The 22,459-nt window shown below is 39.1% G+C and overlaps 1 protein-coding gene across 4 annotated transcripts in view; it reads left to right on the top strand.

The window, feature by feature from the left end:
- Positions 1–22,459, top strand: part of asap2a (ArfGAP with SH3 domain, ankyrin repeat and PH domain 2a) — a 45,541-nt gene that overhangs the window by 14,636 nt on the left and 8,446 nt on the right. For all 4 annotated transcript variants that reach the window (XM_068338042.1, XM_068338041.1, XM_068338040.1 and 1 more), the window contains exons 2-15: positions 252–324; positions 6,840–6,985; positions 8,475–8,549; positions 14,404–14,453; positions 16,730–16,859; positions 17,056–17,141; positions 17,250–17,325; positions 17,434–17,520; positions 18,685–18,788; positions 19,339–19,408; positions 19,663–19,750; positions 20,386–20,434; positions 20,623–20,789; positions 22,282–22,415. In XM_068338042.1, coding sequence (XP_068194143.1) covers positions 252–324; positions 6,840–6,985; positions 8,475–8,549; positions 14,404–14,453; positions 16,730–16,859; positions 17,056–17,141; positions 17,250–17,325; positions 17,434–17,520; positions 18,685–18,788; positions 19,339–19,408; positions 19,663–19,750; positions 20,386–20,434; positions 20,623–20,789; positions 22,282–22,415 — 1,335 coding nt within the window. The remainder of the gene's footprint in view (positions 1–251; positions 325–6,839; positions 6,986–8,474; positions 8,550–14,403; positions 14,454–16,729; positions 16,860–17,055; positions 17,142–17,249; positions 17,326–17,433; positions 17,521–18,684; positions 18,789–19,338; positions 19,409–19,662; positions 19,751–20,385; positions 20,435–20,622; positions 20,790–22,281; positions 22,416–22,459) is intronic.

Raw genomic sequence — 22,459 nt, 5'->3', positions numbered from 1 at the left:
TTTTGGTGAGATGACAAATGAGGACTCCATGCTCATACCAGATAGCTACAGGTAACATTCATAACATACTGTACAATGATGTGATTGGAACAACAGACAGTTTATAGAAATAACTACTGAATGAATGAAGTGAAATCAGGCGTTCTGGACGTTTCACCATCCACAAGATGCGTAAAAGTGACTCATTAGAGTATTAACCATATAATTTGACAATGACTTCCCAGTGTCTTCTTCTTGGTGTGTCTGTTTAGGCTCTGGATGTGGACCGCAGTGTTCTGTACAAGATGAAGAAGTCGGTGAAGGCCATCTACTCCTCTGGTCTCGGTGGGTCCTGCTTTCTGTCCTTCCATGCTTTCTGTATCTTTCTGTTATCATTTTAGTCACTTGAAATGTTTCCTGTTGTAAGAGCTGCCCTTTTTCATTTTAAAATATATCTTAATGAAATATCTTTCAGAATTTGGGGTTTCCCAGCTGCTGGACAGAGAGCCAGGCAGTTCTAAGAATTGATACTGAGCGGGTTCTCGTTACACTGGATAATTAGTTTATTCAGAAGAGCGTAATAAATTAATTGCATCTCTGTGTTCCCAAAGCATTTGTTCTGCTGCCTTTCATGCAGAGAAGGGTGGTTATATATTTTTTGCTACACTCATTGATGCTGTCTCTGCCAGTTTGCGGTCTTTGCAGTGTCTTTTGTTTGGCCAGCGAGTGAGGGGAGTGACCTCTGAACAATGTGCTGAGCATGTCTTTTTCAAAACAGTGTGAGTTCTGTTTAAACCCAAGGGGCAGCTGTCGGATCCAGACCCCCAAAGGAACAGCTGGGGGGCACCCTGTGTTTGCATGCGGGTGTTGAGGCATGGACATTTTCACTGGACTCCACTGTTACGCATGCATTTAAATGGATGTTGCCTTTGTGTGTGTCTGCCGACTCAGAATATCCATTCTATCATCCAGTGCCATGAAAGGCTGATCTTGTGCAGGTGTAGATTTTTGAGAGTAACTTCTACAATTTGGTCCTGCTGTTAAAATTACACAGTGAATGACCATTTTGTTGCTAAATTAGCTGCGTCTCAGTCTGTATGTTAGTACAACAGAGTATACACTGGAGAGTTGAAGTTATTGCATGCACTAGAAAAAGTAAGGAAGAAGTAAATCAGGCTTTAAGTGTGAAGCTCATCCAGATTCCCCAGTGATTACAAGAGAAACACCTTTGTTTGTCGAAATGCTTTTGGGAATGCTGTTACGTACAGACCTTCCAAGGTAAGCCCTTATTAAGTGGAGTCGCCATGACCTCTAGCATTCAAAAAGAGCTCTCCAAACTCTGTTTTCAGCACAAACGACATGAATCCCTGTTTTATGTCTTAACTATTTTATCTGGCTGTGATGAGACGGATGACAATTAAATATTTTCCAGATATTGTCTCTTGTTTGGGACCATTTATGAAACACTACACTTAAAACGGCCGTTCACCCATAAATAATTTTCTATTCATCTGTTACAATCTAAGATCTGGTGAATTTATAAATCCATAAATAAAAATTCTCTGGAGATTAAGAAAAAACAACAAAGAATATTAAAAAGTAGTAAAACAATAGAAACCATACAAGAAATAACTCCAATCAGATTATGTGGGATATTCCTTGTCAGAAGCACATGTACAAGCTACGCCACTCTGGTGCAACTTTGGTTTGAGCCATAGTGCAACAGAACAGCTCAACCATGTGTAAGTCAAATATAATTCATTTGAATTTAAGAGTATTTACATGCAAGTTCCACTAAAAATACTCTAGTTTTAATATACACTTGATCTTGGCAGCAAACACCTGGCCATAAAACCCAAAAGATATTGATATCAACAGTTCCCAAAGTCTTCTTAGAAATTACTGTTGATAAAATTTTGGAATGCAATAAATGGAAAAATAATCCAAAATTACTGTGGTGATGTGTAGAACACCAGTTGTGCTAAAGGAACAAAAAGAATTCTGGGAGAAAAAGAGCAAAACCATAATTTGATGGTTTGTCAGGGAGGATACTGGTATAAAGTGTAATTAATCACACACCACACGGAGAATAGACACTGAACGCATCATTAACCAGGGAAGCACTCCTGGTTATAAAGTCCAAGCACTGAAAGGATATTTTCAGCAATGTCTTGACTAGCAATGAGGAAGTAAGTATAGAGATGGCAATTTGGTGCCACACTGTTGAGAACCAGAGAGCAAGAAATTATTAGTGAATGAGCTAAAAAAGGAAGAGATATGGGGAGGCTGTACAGATGAGTGACAGATCCCCGTGTTGCTGCTGGGACCTGTCAGATTGTCAGCTTGTGCATTTTGATGAATAAACCAGCACCCCTTGAATAACCTGGAGCTGGTGGAGTAGAGCTGCTGGGATAGACCTGCCAAAAGCTGCTGAACCGACAGCAACTCCAGGCAAACGAGTGAACATTGTGTTCCAGCTCTGGTACCCAAAGGTGGGCAGGATAGCTTGATGGGGTTCCTGAATAATGCAGCACTCTGTCAGCGTTGCATCAGGAAACTCTGAATTTGATGATGTACGATGCCTTGTATGAATCACTGCCACACACACCTGACACACACATCACTCCTGGCAGCCAAGTAGACTCGAAAATGAAATTCCCACAATGGTGTCATTACACTGCACTAAAGTTAGAGGGTAAAATCCCCAATATTTAGCATTTTAGAAGATGAGTTGTTTTTTATTTTCTTTGCCTTCGTGTGTGTGTGCAGGAGCTGCTTATTTTAGCCAAGAGGAATGACTGAAAGCAGTAGGAAGCAGTTAGTGTAATATATCTTAAAAATTTAAATGTGGTGTTACGTGTGTGCCGTTCTTTTCCTTCAATGACCTCTTGGGGGGCTTTTAGAACTGTCCGTAGTAGTATTTTGATGCCCTTGTGTTAAAGTAAGCTAACTAGCTCAGAATAAAGAGAGAAGGGGTTCAGTAGCATTTCACTTAACCTGAATTCTCTCCTACAGTGGCATATCAAGTCTTTACAGTGGGGCAATTATGCATGTTGGTTATAGTTGTGCTTTTATTTCAATATGTATCTATATGCCTAAAGTATGGAAATTCTGCTTTGTGTGTGTAGATAGATAGATAGATAGATAGATAGATAGATAGATAGATACTTTATTAATCCCGGAGGAAATTGCATATATCCATTGCTCAGACATTACATAACAAATAATACTGGATAAATACCAGGAGAAAAGGAAACATTGACATCACAGGACATACCACAAGACATACATTACACTAACAGACAGGCACGTGCAGCACTAACAGGACTTATATACTAAACTATAACTAAAATATAAACAGTATAAAATTTAAAAATATTACAGTATTAAAATATAAACAGTATAAAATAAAATCTAAACAGTATAAAATTGAATTAAAATATAAAACAGTATAAAAAATAAATAAATAAATTATATATATATATATATATATATATATATATATATATATATATATATATATATATACAACAGTATAAAATTAAATTTAAATTAAATTAAATCCATATTCAACCCTGTGCTGACCTCGCCACCTCCCCCCCGCTCTTCCTGAGAGAGTCATTGTATCCCCTGATGGCACGGGGCACGAAGGAGGACCTCAGCCTCTCTGTGGAGGCGCTGTGTGACAGCAGTCTGCCGCTGAAGGTGCTTCTCTGCTGGGAGAAGGTGGTGTGTAGGTGGTGCCTGGTGTTGTTCATGATGGCCTTAATTTTAGACATGGTCCTGCTCTCCAGAAGCATATCCACAGAGTCCAGGCTCAGCCCGACCACTGAGCCCGCTCTACGGATGAGTCTGTTCAGACGGTCCATATCTCTTTTCCTGGCCCCCCCACCCCAACACACAATAATAAAACACAATAATAAACACAGTGTAAAATGTCTTTGTTTGAGAAAAAGCACGGTTCCACAATGTAGGGGTAGAAACTGCAGAAAAAAACAAAACAGCAGAATTATCATACTTGATAATGATATGGATCTTGGTGTCAACTCTTTTTCAAACTCTTGTTCGTTGTCTTTTAGATTGTTTATTTACAGTAAATGCCCTATAATTCCTGATCTCTATCTCCTGCATGTTAAAGTGGACTTAATTTCCTTCTTTCGGTATCCATGGCTGTTTCCATCGACTCTGCAGAGACAATGAGTTGATGTGAGGTTAGTTGCACAAAGAGTTGGTGAGTTCCATCCTGGTGGAGCTGGATGTAAGGCAATGAGTGTGGGAGAGACCAAAAGAGGAAGCAGAAGCATGCCTGCTGTCTAATGATTAAACCCTCTCTGTGTGAGAGGGAGATGGAAGAAGCTGCAAAATAAGCCTTTGGAAAGCGAGATAGTCCTCTGTAAATGGCAGGAATCTGCATATTGTTTTTCTTCCTGCATGTGTTTTTGAGGGGAGATAAAGTGAAGAACATTGTAGACTTGTCAGTGTTTGTGTCCAACTCAGTATCATGGCCTCTGTTCTCCAGGACTCTGCTTGTAGGTCTGCAACTATGTCATGCATCTTTCTGCAAGTTTTTATATATGGAAAAGTCAACAGGTCCAATCAAAACAGATGGGTATAGTTTTTAAAGCAACACGGTTCCAAAGCTCTTACTGTGTTTTGGGGAGTGAGACATTCCTCAGTGTTTCAGTTATAATGCTGCATGTCTTTATTGTTATGCATTTATATAAAACACAGTCTTCAGTTTCAGCTTCAAATAAATCCTCATTGTGATTTGCGGTGTGTTGGTGATCTTCTGTTTTTCTAGGAATCCTATAACTTTCAACATATATGTAGAATATTATTTGGATTTTGATGACTGATTGATCCTTTTTAATGTTGTTGTGTGATTTTAGTCTAAATAAAAACAAAAAATCTTTCATTTCCTCCTGTTCATGTCAAGTTTCACTGGGTGCCCACAAGTGTTTTTAGAAATCTTCTACTTCTGAAAAGTCAGAAGTAGAAGAGCTTCTTGGCATAAAAAACATACTAGACAGGTTTTTAAGTGTTGATTGATGTTGAGGACTTGGACCTACTCCTAAGTGAAACGTTTGATCTGATGGAAAGCCCTTCATCTTTATGAATGTCCCTGAACACTGGCTTACTGCGTCGCTAATGTTTAGCCAACATGTGAGCAGGTTTTGTTTCCAGTGGAAACTAGAAAAGGCTGCTTGTTTCCTCGTGTCTCGCTCCTTTCCATGCATGCCATATGTCCTGTAAACTAGCTCAACATGCTGTGTAGTTCTTTGGTGTTTACAGCTGTATGCGTGTTCATGTGTTCAGGCTAGAATAAAAACAATGATTGGTTGGGTGAGCTGTCGTATGGGACTTAAGAAACAAAAGTAGCCCGTCAGCCTGTTTGCTCAGAGCCACAGCAGAACAGCTGGAGCTAATGTGTGAACAGTAGGCTGAGGGTGTGTGGTGATCGCCCAACATGTGACATCAATTGAAGTTTATGACATCTCTCTGTGCGATGCATTTCACAGCTGTAAACTATAAACTGTATTTAACAGGGTCAAAATATTTTGTTTTTGCTGGTGTTGGTTTGATTGTCTTTCTGTTTGCCGGATTAGTCAAATGGTTTTGAACGGGGGCTGATGGTGTTTCTGCAAGAGTTCCACAATAATCCTTTTGATCTACATTGTGATAAGATCTGGATCCAGACTCTTTACCTTTGCCATAGAGAAGGAATTAAAAGATGACGTCCACATTTGAATTTGACACATAATAATGGATTTAGTGATACAGATTTTTTTTATTTATATGGCGAGGTAGCAAACAGTAAAACTAATTCTAAGAAATTAATTATTTTGTTCATTGTTCATCAATTGGAAGTTAATCACCAGAAGATTTGAGGAATAATTATAAGCCCTACCATAAGTCAGACTTTATAAAGGTGAGGATTTGGTGGTGGTTTATTTTGAATAAGATTTTGGACTACTGGGGATTTTGTGTGTGTGTGTGTGTGTGTGTGTGTGTGTGTGTGTGTGTGTGTGTGTGTGTGTGTGTGTAGGGGGGTGGGATGAGGGGGGTAGGTCACACAGAAGTAGATCACAATCTCATTTTGCCACTTCAAATCTGTCTTAAAATAATCATCTCATCCTCCTCACCTCTCGGATCACCTAACATTTGATGTTTCCAGTTAAATCTAAGTGCAGTGAGGAGGTCAACAGGATGCTTCTGAAAGGCTTTCAGCTTTGTCCTTGAAGTAACGTGGTTGATTTGTCGGCAGTGGAGATGTGAGCTAATCCAGCTTCATCTATTAGTATTAACCTGTCCTCTAGGTAATGGACAGATTTGGTGATGATGTGTTTATGGTTTTGTCCTTGACTGGAAGTTCAATTTTAGGGCAAACATGTTTGTTTTTGTGTTCATCTTCAGCTTCATATTTTATTTAGCTATTACTGCCTTTGATTTTAGTCTTTCTCTGCCATCAAGGGGTGGGAAAATGTGGATAAAAGATATAACAGCAACAATTTCCTCATTGTCTTTTAATTTTTCATTTATTTGGAATTATTTTTACGCCACAAATTATTTATTATTTATTTACTATTCAAGACATAACGTTTGGTACAGTTCAGAACCAATTATCAATTTATCCCTTTACCTATGGCATTTTTTGTCAATCAAGTAAACAAGAGCAAATAAAAAGCTAAATCCACGTCAGTGGAGAAAACATGTCTGTCTGGTCACAAGTAATGGTGGACAAGACTTCAAGATCACAACCATAACAATTTGAGGCACCAGTGATTTGATTTTTATTTTAAGTTTGACTCCTGCTACCTTTCAAATGTGACGTGTTTTTATGTTTGTGTGTTTTTTTCCAGCCCACGTAGAGAATGAGGAGCAGTACACCCAAGCCCTGGAGAAATTTGGAGAAAACTGTGTTTACAGAGACGATCCTGATCTGGGTTCGGCTTTCCTCAAGTTTTCCGTCTTCACCAAGGAGCTCACTGCCCTCTTCAAAAACCTGGTGAGTCCACCTGGAATCCGAAGCCAGGAGATAGCTGTTGATGTCCAATCAGATGTTCAAGATGCCAGTGCAGCACAAAATATCTTTCAGCATCTAACTGAACCTGATTCTGCTCTGCTAAAGCCAGGCTTTGTATGGAAACCAAAGGTTTATTCAAAAAATTTGACACCGTCTTGTGAGGTCTGGCGCTGCCCGTGGATGCTGTATCAACTCATACCAAGACCAGGAGCCTGAGATTCTGTACCGATGTTATCTCAACACCTCATATTAAAGTAATATGAACTGCAGCTTGGCCTAGATGTGAAGATGTTATCTCTGAAAACTTGAGCAGCGTCTCTCAGAGGCCAGTCTTAACTGAAACACAAAATGGAGAGTTTTTTGTCTGTCAGGGATCATGTTTCATTTTTGATGTCTTGTGCATACTGTACAGCAAGTATTGCATTTCTTTTCCTTCTTTCATTTTTTTTTAACGCAATATCACCTAAGAGTAGAAAACTGATATAAACTTGAAGACACAACATGCACTTGCACAAAAACCTGGGGATACTAAAAGGGTTCTTGGTCAAATGTATTATTTATCAACTGTTTTCTATGATTAAACCACAGCACAGAAATTTAAATTGGTTGATACAACACCCAGGTTGTATCGACCCTTTTACCAACCTAGCTATTTTTGTATTTAAAATAAAGGGTCTTATACTGATTGCTGCAGTCTGTATTTGATGTATCACTTGTATAAAATAGAATAGAAAGCCTTTATTGCTCTAGTACTCTGTTGAAACCGTGTTACTGCAAATGTGTTACAAAGTCAGACAACATGTTCAGGAATCTTAGCCCATTCCTTGTGTGCAAAGGCCTCCAGGTTTTATGATATTCCTGGTTCACATGCTGAAGCTGCCTTCTTCACTTCCTGACAGACGTTTTCTATGTGACTTGAGTGGTGGCCAATCCAGAGTTATTCAGGCCAAGGTGGAATTTGAAGTCTGCTTGAGTTCATTGTCATTTCTGAATATCCAATATCACCCAAACTTCAGCATCCTAATTGAGGACAAGATGTTTTTTTTGTGGTTTTCCTCACACTTTATGGAATTCATCTTACCCTCTAAAACCTGCAAGTTTCCAGTGCCAGAGTAAGTTAAGCAGCACCAGAGCATCTCCGCACCAGTGCTATATTTTACTCTAAGCAGGGTGTTATTTTCAACATATGCTTCATTCTTCCTCCCATCAGATTCCAGATGGTTGGTTTTTGCTATGTGACCACCCCAATGATTCAAAGTAACATTGTGTTTTGATTGAAATTAGTTTAAAATCTATTGCACTTAATGTGTTGTTACAAACAGCTGATGAATACTATAATTTGCTGATAAAAAAGCAGGAGTTGAATAAATTTGCATTTTGCATTGAGAGTGATTTCTTTCTCCCTTCAGGTTTAAATCTTCTGATAGTCTAACCTTTTCTAACTTCCTTGTCTCTCTTTCCATTCCACAAGTTCCAAAACATGAACAACATCATCACCTTTCCTCTGGATAGCCTGTTGAAAGGAGACCTGAAGGGAGTCAAAGGGGTAAGGCAACTTGACGTGATATATTATAGGTTTAATCCTCTATTGAATCAATAGTGACCTTCAAGGAAGCCAGTAAGCAGTAGTATCTTACCATATACGCAGTTCAACCAGACTTCACCATTTGTATTGCTTTGAACACATTAACAACTTCCTTAAGCCACAGCAGGCAGGAAGAGGAAATGCTAAAAGTCCTGACATTTCATTCTCGGTTTGGCCGTTTCTGATACTTGGTGTTATGGAGACATATTTGCCTGCCTTTCTTTCCGAGGTTTGAAGTGATGGGTCTATAATGAGTCTGGTTGCCATAGAAATACTGACTGTCCCCACGACCAGTAGCCACTTGACCCTGTGTTGACCTCTGAACCTTTTTATTTTTATGCTCTTTTCCAGCCTCCCAAGTGTTGCCTTTTCTTCCCTGACTTATCTCTTTCTGCTCTCTCGTTCTCTCACCCTCATGTGTCCTTTGCACTGTTGACATTACACCCCACCCCCAACTCCCCACCCAATCATTTTGGCTGTGGCAGCCAGCCACGTCTGTAATGTGTACCCACTCATTGCCCATTAGCTCTTGGGTGATTCTCATTACCCCAATGATACGGGGGCTAATGAGCTGCTGCTTGTTTTATAGGTTAGGACATGTGCACACATTTACACACCGTCATCCTTTTCAACCTGTTGTTCACTTCCACACCCTGAGGCGGTTCCCTGGTCCCTGTCTTCATGTTAATCATCTTCATCCTCCTCCTCTGTCATTATCGTGCTTTTCACCCCTGTCCTGTCCCAGGAGGAAATACCTGTGAGGAGGGAGGAAGTCCAGACCTGCATAATGTGTTCTTTAGACTGCAGGGAGAGAAGGAAGAAAGGAGGATTAAGTAATTGGTTGGACATCGTTGTCAGGAAAGAGACAGAGGGATGTTTAAAAGTTCAGATTATTGTATAAAGCAAAAGTAGTTATAATATTAATGATAATTTGAGGATGTGAAAATCTTTCCAAAGCTCCCTGTGTTTCCACATGCAGCAAATTGTAAATAAATGCTAAATTAAGACATTTTTTCTTCATATAGAACCACAACAGGAAGGATAGGTAACAGCTCGGATAAAGTCTCATAGGATCATAAGGAACAAAGGAGGAAAAAAAAATAAAATAGGGAAATGACTAAATTTTATTTTCTTCAAATGCAGTAAAAGTGCAGTTTTGCACATTTAAAGGCTTTGCAATTACTTAAGCTGTGTGGCAGATAGTTACTGGGCTTTTCATTTGGTTTAACTCTGCACTTAATGGTGGCCCTTGTTCTCACAGATCTTGTTAATATTCCGGCAGTAGCGCCTTTGGCAAGGAGTGCGATGAACTAACCCCGGTGGGATGGACATTAATGGCTCAGTGATTACAGGCTACCACCTAGCAACGTGTCCCTGCTGTTCCTCTGCTAAAAGCTCACTTTTCCCCCTCATGTACTTTCATGGCCTTTTTACCACCACGAGCAATTTGCATTTCTTGTCAAAGTCAGCTCTTGCTTTTTAATTGGTGCGTTTTGCAGCAGGTAAAATTGCTGTGAAAAGCTTTGTAGTCCTGACACAGGATGCAGCTTTGTCAGTACTACAAAAAAATAAAGGCTGCAGTGGGGTCCCAGGAAGACTCAGTAGTGTTATTGTTGAAGATAAGCACACACTCCAGGCTGTGGAAAATGGAAAGTGCTGATTCCGGGAGACCTTTCTGCTAACAGGGAACTTTGAGAGCGGGATGATGTCATGCCTTATCCTCTGCTTATTGACCAGTCTGTGTTTCTAACCCGACATGAGTCACATCAGCTCACTGCTATTCAGTTAGTGTGTGTGTAGTTACTGTATAATCTATGTTGTGTAAGAGGAAAAGTGTGAGAAAACAGGTCTGTGGTCTCACGCTTTTCCAGTGAGCGATGAGGCGAGTCCAGCTGTACTGTGTGTTATTGTGGTTCAGTGGGTCGTGAACAGCCGAGTGGCCCATGCTTGATTGCTATTGGTCATTTTAGATAAGAGACCGATCGAGGTTTGAAGAGAGAGAATAGAAAAACCATCGCAACTGCAACAACAACCTATTTAAATATCTGGGCTTGCGCTACCATTCGCCACTTCACCATAGCCATAGGCAAAGTAAATTCCAGAGTGGCTACAAGGTTTTTAGCCTGTGTAGCCACAGTGGCGTTCTTATTTTTAGGGGAAAAAAGGCTCAAACTTACAACTTTTTTGGACTCACAAAATCCCCGAGTGATAACATAAGAAAACAAATCTTTTCTCTCGCTAGGCAGCGCCCATCTTCTTCGTCTTCTTCTTCTTCTTTGTCATCTTCTTCTTCTTCGTCGGCACGCATGCCGACGGAAATAGCCGAAGTGACCCGAACGCTCCCGATCATTAAATATGCACTCAAGTCATGACCTCCTCTCGTCAAATGAAAAAACAAGGATTCTATTTTTACAAGCTAAACCCGCGAATTGGTGTACAACAAGGAGAGGACGATCGATCGAAAGAAAATGAGAATAGAGTGTTTTATAGTAGATTTTGTGTTAAAATTCTAATTGAACAACAAATGGTGAATGCTGAGAGGGGGGAGGAGTGGTGACAGACCGATCAGAAGGTAAATGAAAGATATTATCAATACTTTTTTGTAGTCTTAGACTTTTGATCCCTATGACCGGCAGGAATAACCAGCGATGCATGTAAATGTGTTTTTTTATTTTTTATTTATTTATTTTATTTTATATACTGGTTTGATCCCCGAAGGGAAATTAAGAACGCACACTCTAGCTACTGATTACAAACGCATGCATACATATATATTTGTGAGTACAGGCCCCTGTATCACACACATACACAAAGGGGCCTGTAGGCATGCAGGGGAGGTAGAGTGGCAGGCAGCTCCTTCTTGGTGCGCCTCAAATGAGCAATTTGTAAAGGGGACGGCACCTTGCTCAAGGGTGCCTTGGCAGTGCTCCGGAGATGAGCTGACACCTCCCACTGTCAGCTCACCTCCGGGTATTTTTGGGGGGGCGGGAGCGGGAATCGAACCGCCGATCTTAAATCATAGGACGACCCACTCTACCGACCGCTTTACCACTGAGCCACTGCACCTCACTTGCTATAATAGCAAGTAAAACTTATAAGTAAACATTTAGTAATACCAAGAATCAAATTTATTAAAATCCAAGTGTCTAAGTCAAAGTTAAAATGTCTTCTAGTCTAAGTAAAACGTACAAGTAAACATTGAATAATATTTTGTATGACTGTATCTTCACATAGTGAATGCAAATTTTCAATTGTTGAATTTCACATTCATATCTGCATAAAGTAGGATAGAAATATAGTTAAGCTTGAACTGTTGACTTTAGTGTATTTTTGTAGGTAAACTCAACAGAAGATTTTGCCCTTAGAATAGAAATAGAATAGAAATGCACCAGAATGCAGTAAAACAACCCCGTTTTCTAAAAAATGGGGTTGTATCCCCCCCCCCCCCCCCACACACACACACACACACCCCACGACAAGTGTGGTTTTACACCCCCCAACAATTGAAAACTTGCATTCACTATGTGAAGATACAGTCATACAAAATATTACTCAATGTTTACTTGTAAGTTTTACTTGCTCTTATAGCAAGCTGCTGTCTTGGACACAGAGTGTGGCTTTTTGAGGCTTACTCAATTCATTTACACTGAGCCACCGTGGCTTAGTCATACTACCTTCTGGTGCAAGCCCAGAACATGTAATTGTGGGAAAATTTATAGGCCATTTTTGACTGTTCTCTGAAATTTTAAGGACACATTTTTGAGTGGGTGCATTCCTTTGATTGCGCTGCACAGAATTAGCCTATCCTGTCACATAGGGGGTTGTGGTCATTAGATCCCTTTTCAGGACGTCTGACCAGCCAATGGGACGTGTCATAATGTCATCATTGATGTCAGTTGACTTCTCTTGTGTACTTTTTTACATTTCCATGATTCCATAGATCATTTGCTGAAAACTGCTCCTCTGTTCACTACTGTAAACATGGCAAAGGAAAAGCAGAACATGTCCTGTATGGTTGAATGGTGGAGTTGTTCTTTGTTCTGCACCTCTTGGCCAAGTCACAACAACTAATGGATTTGTTGGCACGGCAACATAAATGCATTACAGAGAAATGTCGAAGTCTGATTCCGGCTTAGCAGACACAGGTTTTGATTTCATTTTTTAAATTATTATTCAGTGCTGTGAGCAACTCAGATTAATCATTCTGTTTAGAGACAGAAATTTCAGAGTGCAAAGAATTTAAACAAGTAAATAGGTACTGCCACAGTTAGACGGATTTCCTTTCTAGTGTGAGGGAACCTAGCCTTTTTTATGTTGGTAAAACAGATTTGCTGCTCACCATCTCGTGCTTTCATTACTGAGGTGGGAAAAGGTGAGGAATGTCTGACAGGAGCTGCTTTTCTTAGACATGTACGGCGTTCGGTAGGGAGAGGCTTGAAAATGAAGGCCCTTGTCAAGGGCATGACATTCCTTTTCCCCAGTTTGGGTTCAGCTGGATGAGGAACCAGGGTGCTAAGAGCTGGTTGCTCTCTCAGGGAGTGTTTAGTCCAGGCCTTGTTCTATTCCTTTCCCAGTGATTGTTGGATCGGTATTTTTAGCCATTGTTACCATTTTTCTCCTCTCTGGCACTGACATTTCCTTCCGCTCAGCCTCTTTCTGTCTTTGCTCTCTTGACCTGCAGTTTGTTCTGTCTTTCTTCCTCTTTTTTTTTTATTTTTTTATAACTTTACTGGCCTGTCTGTCACTTTGTTGATCGACTCAGTCTTCTACTGGCTCCTGCCCTTGAGCTGGTCAGTTTAATGGCGGGGTGTTCCTTGGGTCGGTCCAGTGAACATCAACACGTTTCTGTGGGCTGACAGGTGGGGTCAATCCTCCACTGCTGACATGAAGGTCAACAACGGGGTCACAGTGTTGTCTAAAAATACATTGAATCTGTAGAATAATTTGGAATGATATCGAGCAACAAGAAATTTTTAGTGTTTTCTCTCAGACACAGCCAATTGCAAACAATGATATTTACTTTTGTTTGTCTTATTTTGTTTAATCTGAATTGCATTATGGGATGTTGAGTCAAGTGCTCTGCTCAAGAAGCTTTTGAAAGCAAAACCGTGATGACAGAATATCAGCGTTGCTTTATTTACAAATTCCAAACACCGTCAAGCTGCTTTCCCAAAAACTTTCCACCTAGACTTTCCCAGTTTCCTGCTGAGACAGCTGTAAGGAGGATTATCCATCTTCCTGACTGACTTTGTGATGAAATACACGCCTTAAACACACACACATTGCATTTTAGTCCAATTAGTGTGTTAGGAAGGAAAGTTTTCTGAACTTGTGACAGTTCGCATTTTACTATTGATAAATATGACATGATTGTACTTCCTGCTTGTTGCTAATGCAGTGTGTGTGAATTTGTCTCTACAGCCTCAGGCATCACATGTTGGTTTATTCTATGATATAATTATCTCATCATCTGTTAATCCAGCTATTATTTTATGATCAAAAACTTAAATTTTGGGAAATTTTTTGTATCTGCTCTATCCCCGTGATAAGCACGTACTGTTTTCACCTGCTGCCAGCAGTCACTTGGTTTAGCTTAGCTTAGTTTAGCATAAGTTAGAATCTGCTGCTTTATCCGAAGTCAGCCTCCCAGTCCCTTTAAAGCAGGTTAAATGGGGGTTTGTTGGTATGGAACATCTATTATATATTTAGATCTATTATATATTTAGATGTGATGCTCCTTCCGGTTCTATAATTGTGTTGTTTTCAACTTGAATTTCTGTTTTGTTTTATTTATTTGTTTGTTTGTTTTCCACAGGATCTGAAGAAACCTTTTGACAAAGCCTGGAAAGACTATGAAACAAAAGTGTAAGAAATCCTTCTGTTTTCTCCACTGATTTATCCTTATTTAATAAACATAACCAGACAGTTTGTTAATGAGTTAAACAATTTTGCATCATGCTGACCTCGTTCTTAAAATCTTGTGACTGCAATCATGATCTAGAAAACATAAAAGCTGAATCTAGTCTTAATGCATGTGTCATTAGTATGCTATGATGAAATCTGTGTTGATGACTTGTCCCAACAAACTGCTCTCCCTGTAACCCTCCTGTGATAATCTGTCAACACATGCTTGATGATGTGAATAACCAGTCCTCCCCATTATTCTCCCACATCCACATCCTCTGACACACCACTGTGATGGTGCATTTACAATTTTTTTATAGCATTTCATGTATTTTACAAGCTGCAAAGGACATTCTTTACTGAAAGGGTAATACATCTCCTTTCCAAACCATTTGGATCAGACAGTGCAGGCTTTGTACTGTCAACTGGATGCTATGTGGCTAGTTGTTTCCATCCCAATTTATTCTTATGATTTGACTCTATTGATAGCAAACAGAGGCAATTGATAGTGAAGTGCAATTTTCCTCCTGATTGGAAAACTATCTAAACACCCCAGCATATCCTGCTGCTCCTCTAAATCAGGGATTCTCTGGCTGTCTGCGATCTCTCTGCTGTCTGCTCTCAGTAATGTGCTGTTTTCAGATTCACAGAGGCAGAGAGATTGAATTATTACATCTTACTTCAAAATTAATTCCTGATTCTTCCATGGGTTTTTATATCCTACACCGTGAATTCTGTTTTCAGTCTCCAGGTCAGGAGTTATCTCACTTCAAATGCTGTTCATTCAAGATTAGTGTCTAAGAAATTGATTTAATAAAATCGAACTTTTATTCTTCTTAAAATTAGTCTCTGCAGCAACATTCCATTGGTGTATTTGTTTCCTAAATGGTGAATTGCTCTCTGAACTGAGCGGACTGAAAAGACTGTCAGCTCAGTCATCATCTGGCTGTCAGTTTGGCTGGAGGCCAAACAGTCTGGCTAACATGTTCCATGATTCGTCCAGATTTGATGATGCCGTAATGCTGTCATGGTTTTGAAATTCGTGTGCTGATGAAGGCTTGCAATGTTCACTTGGTAAATGGTAGGTTTACCACAAAAACATCTAAATCACAGATATGTTTTTGAACATATTAGTTAATTTTAACATAGAAGTGTTACTCTATGTAACCGCACAATAAAATATAAAATCCATTCAAGATGTGCAGTCCAAATAAAGAGTAAAAACAATTCACTTTGCTATTGAAATACATCTTTTGTTCATTAGAACAGTGAACAGGAATTAATTCCTATAAGCTCTAAATAAAAATGTGAGTTTCAGAATGACATCCTTTGCCACATATTTCAAATCAGTGCAGTTGAAGGTGTGAAGATGGTTTTCATTCACATGAATCAAGCTGAGAGAACTCTTAGCTAGCAAATATACCCCGACAGGCTCATCTCTTTAGAGGGAACATACAAATGCTTCTTTTAAAAGCAAACAAATATACTGACAGAGAAAAGAAACGGCATATGGAAAAGAATGCCCTTTTGCATGGAAAGATGCCTCCTCTCTGTGTGTGCTGTAATTGTACTGATTGCCTGTGAGAAACTATGCGTAGTTTATGGTCTTTGTGAAAAATCTGCCCTGAATATTGACTGTCATGCTATGTGTTGAATTTTATTTTCTCATTCCTCAATAAAATCCTATTTCAACTTAATATTTCTCCATTATAACAGACACACATAATAAATTACTAATGTACGTCATTTGATCAATAACTATGAAACAGGCAACAACTATTTGTTGTGGATCTGAATGTCTTAAGATCTGAGAGAGGATGCTAAGACTCTTTATGAAACATGCATTTCAGGATAACCATTAACACCACTTTCTTCAGAGATGGTGTGGTGGGGATACTGATGGTGTTATGAAGAAGATTGTGAGGATTTTATGTGATTATGGTTAACCTTCATCATAAGATGCTATTTCTAGGTTTTATGCCAAGGTTTCCCCACCTGACTGCAAAATTGATTACATTACATGCCATCCTTTAAAGTTTGCAGACTTATAGTAGTTGAACAGACACAAACATACTGACTCAACCTCATGGCTAAAACTATTCATTTTCACTCGGCATCGTTTAAATAGGAAAACCATTGATTTCTTGGTAAAAAGACTGATTTTACACAATACCACATTGTTTTGAGTTTTTAATGCTGCTGATGTGCTTTTTGACCCCTTCATGATCTGTTTACAGCACCAAGATAGAGAAGGAGAAGAAGGAGCATGCAAGGCAACATGGGATGATCAGGACAGAAATCAGTGGGGCGGAAATTGCTGAAGAGATGGAGAAGGAGAGGCGATTCTTCCAGCTGCAGATGTGTGAGGTTAGGTGGATGATGATGGGGAGTCAGATATGACTTATTAGTAATTTAAAGGAAAAGGAGAACAGGATATTAGAAAATATGAGGGCAGCAGCTAAATGTTTGTTTTTTGTTTTTTCAGATTTGAGTAGAAATTATTATGTTTGTGATGCACCTGGCTTCAGGTGCCTGACTAAATCTGTATTCAATACGGTTATAGTATCTCCTCAAAGTCAACGAGATCAAGATCAAGAAGGGGGTGGACCTGCTGCAGAATCTCATCAAGTATTTCCACGCACAGTGCAAGTAAGACACATATTCCTATATAAATTTTAACTGCTTTGGTTTTGAGCCAAATGATCTTAAGTGTTTATTCTGTTTAAGGCACTGATATGTGGGACGTCTCCGGTTTAGTTTCTTTCAGGATGGTCTGAAAGCTGTAGACAACCTCAAGCCTTCCATAGAAAAACTGGCCACAGATCTGCACACGGTGAGAAAAACAGCGGGTCTGGAGTTTATTCTCCTTCAATGGATTTTTCTCATCACTTTCATGTATGTTTATTGTCTCTATTTTCATCCCCGTTTTATCTTTCAACAGATAAAGCAGGTGCAGGATGAGGAGAGAAAACAACTGACACAGTTACGGGATGTCCTCAAGTCATCACTACAGGTGGAGCAGAAAGAGGTAACAGACATAAATTAAACGATGCTCATCAATCAGTATTATGATTGACAGAAACAATCCTGAACCTTTTAACATTTTAAAGGAAACATGGTCTGTTCTGGTTGTGAGAAGTTGTTTAAAAAAACAATAACACTTTTTTACTAAAAGTCTGGGAGCTGTTTGACCCCAACCCTCAAATAACCAGATTTGAGAAGTGACAAGAACCAGGATTGAAATGCAGAATTGGAATTGAAATTAAAATCCTCTAAATGCAAGCAATACCAACACCACTTGAATGAAGAATGATATTTAGCTGACCCCAGGTCTGTGCTGTGTAAGTTATCAATAATGCTCCCAGTCTCACCTGAATGTTGTTTTCTTTTTTTCCCTCTGTGCCTCCATCTTTTGTGAAACAAGTCTAGGAGAGTAAGTGCATTTCCTTAAAAAACAAGAAAGTCTTATGTCTCTATTTCGTTACATCCTGTTTCCAATGTGGTGTCGCTTCATTTGTTTTTACTCCTTGTACGATTTGCGTTCTGTTCTTCTGTTGTAGCACATTTGATTTAATTGTTTCGTATCAGTGTGATGTTATGTTTCAATACATTGGTTAAGTTATGCTTTTAATTTGAAAGACTGGAGCAGGGGCTGCATTCCTGCTCTTCCATGTTTGTCCTGTTGGCTGTGGGTGTGCGTCTGCTGATAACAGCACACACCAGTGAAACCATGAATGCTTTGTCAACGCCTGGCTTCAGAAGTCCTCCTGTCTGTTTCCTGTAGTGTTTCCAAGAGGGAAATGACATCGTTCATGCAAAAATCTGGGCTTTGTTTCATCTTTATTATTATTACACTGCAGTCAGACCCGAATAGCCAAAAAATAAATCATGTTTTATTTGATCTATAGAATTTTTGTTTGTCTGACTGTGATTCAGAGGCGTAAAAGCTCCTCATGTTTTCTTATCCTCATGTGTACAAAACCATTCAGGCTCACAGCAGCAATCTTCCTATTGTAGTCTGTAATGGTCTGGAAAATGTCTGGGGACCCTGAATCAGAATGTAAATCATTTAACACTTCATTGACTCCACTAGACTGCAGTGAGGATTTGCAAATGTTTTGTTGGCCTCTGTGTTTAGTTCATGTTTTATTTATTTTGCAGCGCTTCTGATTTGCTTTATGTGTTTTCCAAGGATTCTCAGGTGCGGCAGAGCACCACCTACAGCCTGCACCAGCCACAGGGGAACAAAGAGCACGGCACGGAGCGCAGCGGGTTCCTCCACAAGAAAAGTGATGGGTGAGTTTGACAAATGGCTATAGTAAATGAACAGTGTGTCTCTGAATAACGTACATCCATAAAATGTTGTATTATTTTTTCTGTTTTAAATTTGAAAATGAATTATAATGATTCATTTATGACTTTTTTGTTAATTGTTTTTCAATAAACTGTCACAAAATAGTAACTCATAACTACCCAGAACCAAAAGAGACATCTTGATAAACTTCTCAAAGATATTTAATTCATAGTGGCACAAAACATAGAAGAAAAGGAAATTATCACATTGAGAGGTTGGAACTAGATTATATCTGAATACTGTAAAATATGTGACTGAAACATGACTAAAAATAATTCAATACAAACCAAAATTGCTACAGATGAATTTTTACAGCAATTTAACATTAATTGATTTAATGTGCATCGATCCCATAGTCAATTCAAAATAACTCAAGATCACAACGATGAGTTATGTTTATTATGCTTGTATGTTATCGTTACTTAAACATTTATTTTGTTTACATCTGTTGATGTGCATGACATGTTCTATTCTTCATCTTCTGTATTTCAGTTTGAGGAAAGTTTGGCAGAAGAGAAAGTGCACAGCAAAGAACGGATACCTCACCATCTCTCATGGCACAGTAAGAAATGTTCCTTAGTCTAAACCAAACACCAGGTAGAAGTGATGTGTTTATTCTCATCAAAGCAGAGAATAAACTCTCATAAACAACAGTGTTCGTGTCCTCAGGGTCTCTTCAGTTCCTCTCACGCAGAGCAGATGTGGCATTGGTTCTTGCAGGTGGGATTGGGTTTAAAAACACTCTCATTTATGCTGTTGTTACTCTCCCTCTCTCCTTCCCTCTCCTTTTGCTCTTCCTTCCTTTTCCTCTGACAGGCTAACCGGCCTCCAGCTAAACTCAACCTGCTCACCTGCCAGGTGAAACACAATCCGGAGGAGAAGAGAAGCTTTGACCTCATATCCCGTGAGTTCAACCTTGGACCTTCTCAGACTGTCCCTTCCTGGTTTTGTCTGCACTGACTGTTCAACAACTTTTCCCTGTCAGTTCTTTCCATCAATCTGTGTGTGCTGCTGCAAGGCTTATTTTTAATTTACACAAATTTTAAAATTGACTTTCATTAAGAAAAATGTCTTTAGATAAATAGATGATGAAAATATTTGTTGATATTTTCCTTGCATGCCTCCACATCATAGATTTATCAGTTTGTTTGAAATCAACAGTGTATTTCAGACTTTGGTCTTTTGTGTCTGGCTGTGACACTTGTTGATTTTGAGCATCTTTGTTATTCAACCATAGAGGGATGACGGAATGATTGGAAGGAAGAGATGATGGGATTAAAATCCGAAACACTCTGCAGTATAGATACAGAAACTGGTTTCGAGCTAAATCCAGTGGACACATTCTGGTTTGCATATCTTGCTTAGATCGTTCTCAGCCTTCCTGGTTACTTTCTGCAGGAAGCATTAAAAGCTGCAAGATTTTTTATGTTTGTTTTCTGTCCAGAAGCTCAGTCTCAGTGGGGAACTTAAATGTCTTTTGATTTGTTCTCCTCTCTTTCTCTTCTCTTATGTGATGTCATTCATTTATTTTTGTTTCAGATGACAGAACATATCACTTTCAGGCAGAGGATGACCAGGACTGTCAGATGTAAGTTCCTGTTTCTTTATTCCCTGTGTTCAGTCTTAATGCATCCTGTTTCCATCTTGGCCACTTTACATACACTTCCTACCACACACAGAGTCTGAAGCCATGCTTTATCCTCCAACCTTTTGACATTCATTCCTCCTTATCCTTTTTTTAATCCCCCTCCATTTTTTTCCTGCCCCCTTCCCCAGCTGGATCTCTGTGCTACAGAACAGTAAGGAGGAGGCCTTGAATCAGGCCTTTAAAGGGGACCAGCATGTCGGCGAGAACAACATTGTGCAGGAACTGACCAAAGCCATTCTGGGAGAGGTCAAGAGGATGACTGGAAACGACGTGTGCTGCGATTGCGGAGCTCCCAGTGAGTGGTTGGGACAATCTCTTGCTTCTGTGAAGAATTTAACCAACTTTTACGATCTTTAAATCATTCTTTCAGATTAAAATTATTTTTACAGAAGTTGTGGAAAGTCTGAACACTTTCTACACATATCAGTCATGAGTTGCAAATAGTATTTTGATTTTTTACAGTAAACTTTCTACATGTAGTAACCAAATACTTTAGCGGTACCTTTTGTTATGTAGATTTTTAGTTGTTTGTACTGGTAGTCCTCAACCTGTGAACACAAATGGTTCCAAGAGGCTGTTCGTAAGTTGAATTGTTCATAAGTTATTTATTAAATTTTAATCTGTAATTGCCATTTGAGGTCATTTAAATACCATTACTACTATTCACTGACTTAACAGAAACAATTACAGGTTAAAAAAACAACACATAATGAAGTGAAGTACGTAACAGGTTGTTTCAAGTTAAGTCATTCTCAATTATACGTTTTCAAAAAAAATGAAAATAAAAATCGAGTTTGTCATTTTACTCGTCTTAATGTCTGTCTGCCACAAATAGTGGACTTATAACGCACTAACATGCATTATCACAATGTCATGTTACTGTACAAAAAATAATAGAAATCATGTAATATATTACAATCCGTATCTATTGTTCCAATATCTGCAGTTAAGCCTCACTTGTGATTGGCTTCTTTTGTTTTTTTATCAACAATTCAGTGTGCATTAAATGTTATATTAAATAAAAGATACATACATATTAGATACAGTACATATTACAACAAATAAAGAATCGTGAACAGTCTTTAACAAGCAAACTAGTGTATTAATATTGTAGTCCTCATGTCACTCTATCTAGTTGCCAGTAGAGATATAATAAAGTATAATAAAGAAAAATGGCACACTGTCCACATCTTGTGTTTCAAATAGAATTTAATATATGGTGGGAAAATCTCAGGAGACCCCAGGAAGAATGATTTATTCTTGGAAGGATTTGAGTTTGAAATCTTCAACCTTTGATTTGGTTTCTTGACTTCATCATAAAATACATTATGTACACAGCAATTGGAAGCATATTTTATGACTGCAATTGCTGCTTGAAAAAATGTGTCAAAAAATGTTTGGTATGCCTCTGGAAAGAGTTATCAGTGATGAATCTGGTCTGCTCTGGTCTTTGGTGAGTTCTTAAAAGCTGCACCTGTGGAAGTATTCAGTCATGGCTTTGAAACAAGCTTTCCTCAGTGTTCTTCCTTCAGACATGACAGACCGACATGCAGAATATCCACATATGGATGAGTATTTAGGCAGACAGCTATAGTTTAGCCTGCTCACGTTTCTTAGGCAGCTATTGAATTTCCTCGCTGATTTCGATGAGGAGACATTAAAGCTGGTGAACACACTCCAGAAGAGTACCCCAGAGATTCATGTTTTGTCGCCCTTATTCTTCTGCCTTTCCCTCACATGTTGTTTTTCTTCCTAATCTCTCCATCCTCTTCATTTCTCACCCTTAGACCCGACGTGGCTGTCCACCAACCTGGGCATCCTGACCTGCATCGAGTGTTCAGGGATCCACAGGGAGCTGGGAGTCCACTACTCTAGGATCCAGTCACTCACTCTGGACGTACTCAGCACCTCTGAGCTCTTGGTAAATCACTCCTAGTGCCATTTTCTCCACACATCTCCTATTTT

This window comes from Antennarius striatus, chromosome 17 (assembly GCF_040054535.1).
Source record: "Antennarius striatus isolate MH-2024 chromosome 17, ASM4005453v1, whole genome shotgun sequence".
NCBI lineage: Eukaryota > Metazoa > Chordata > Actinopteri > Lophiiformes > Antennariidae > Antennarius > Antennarius striatus.
The sequence above is the reverse complement of the archived record's forward strand: the minus strand, read 5'-3'. Positions and strand labels throughout refer to the sequence as shown.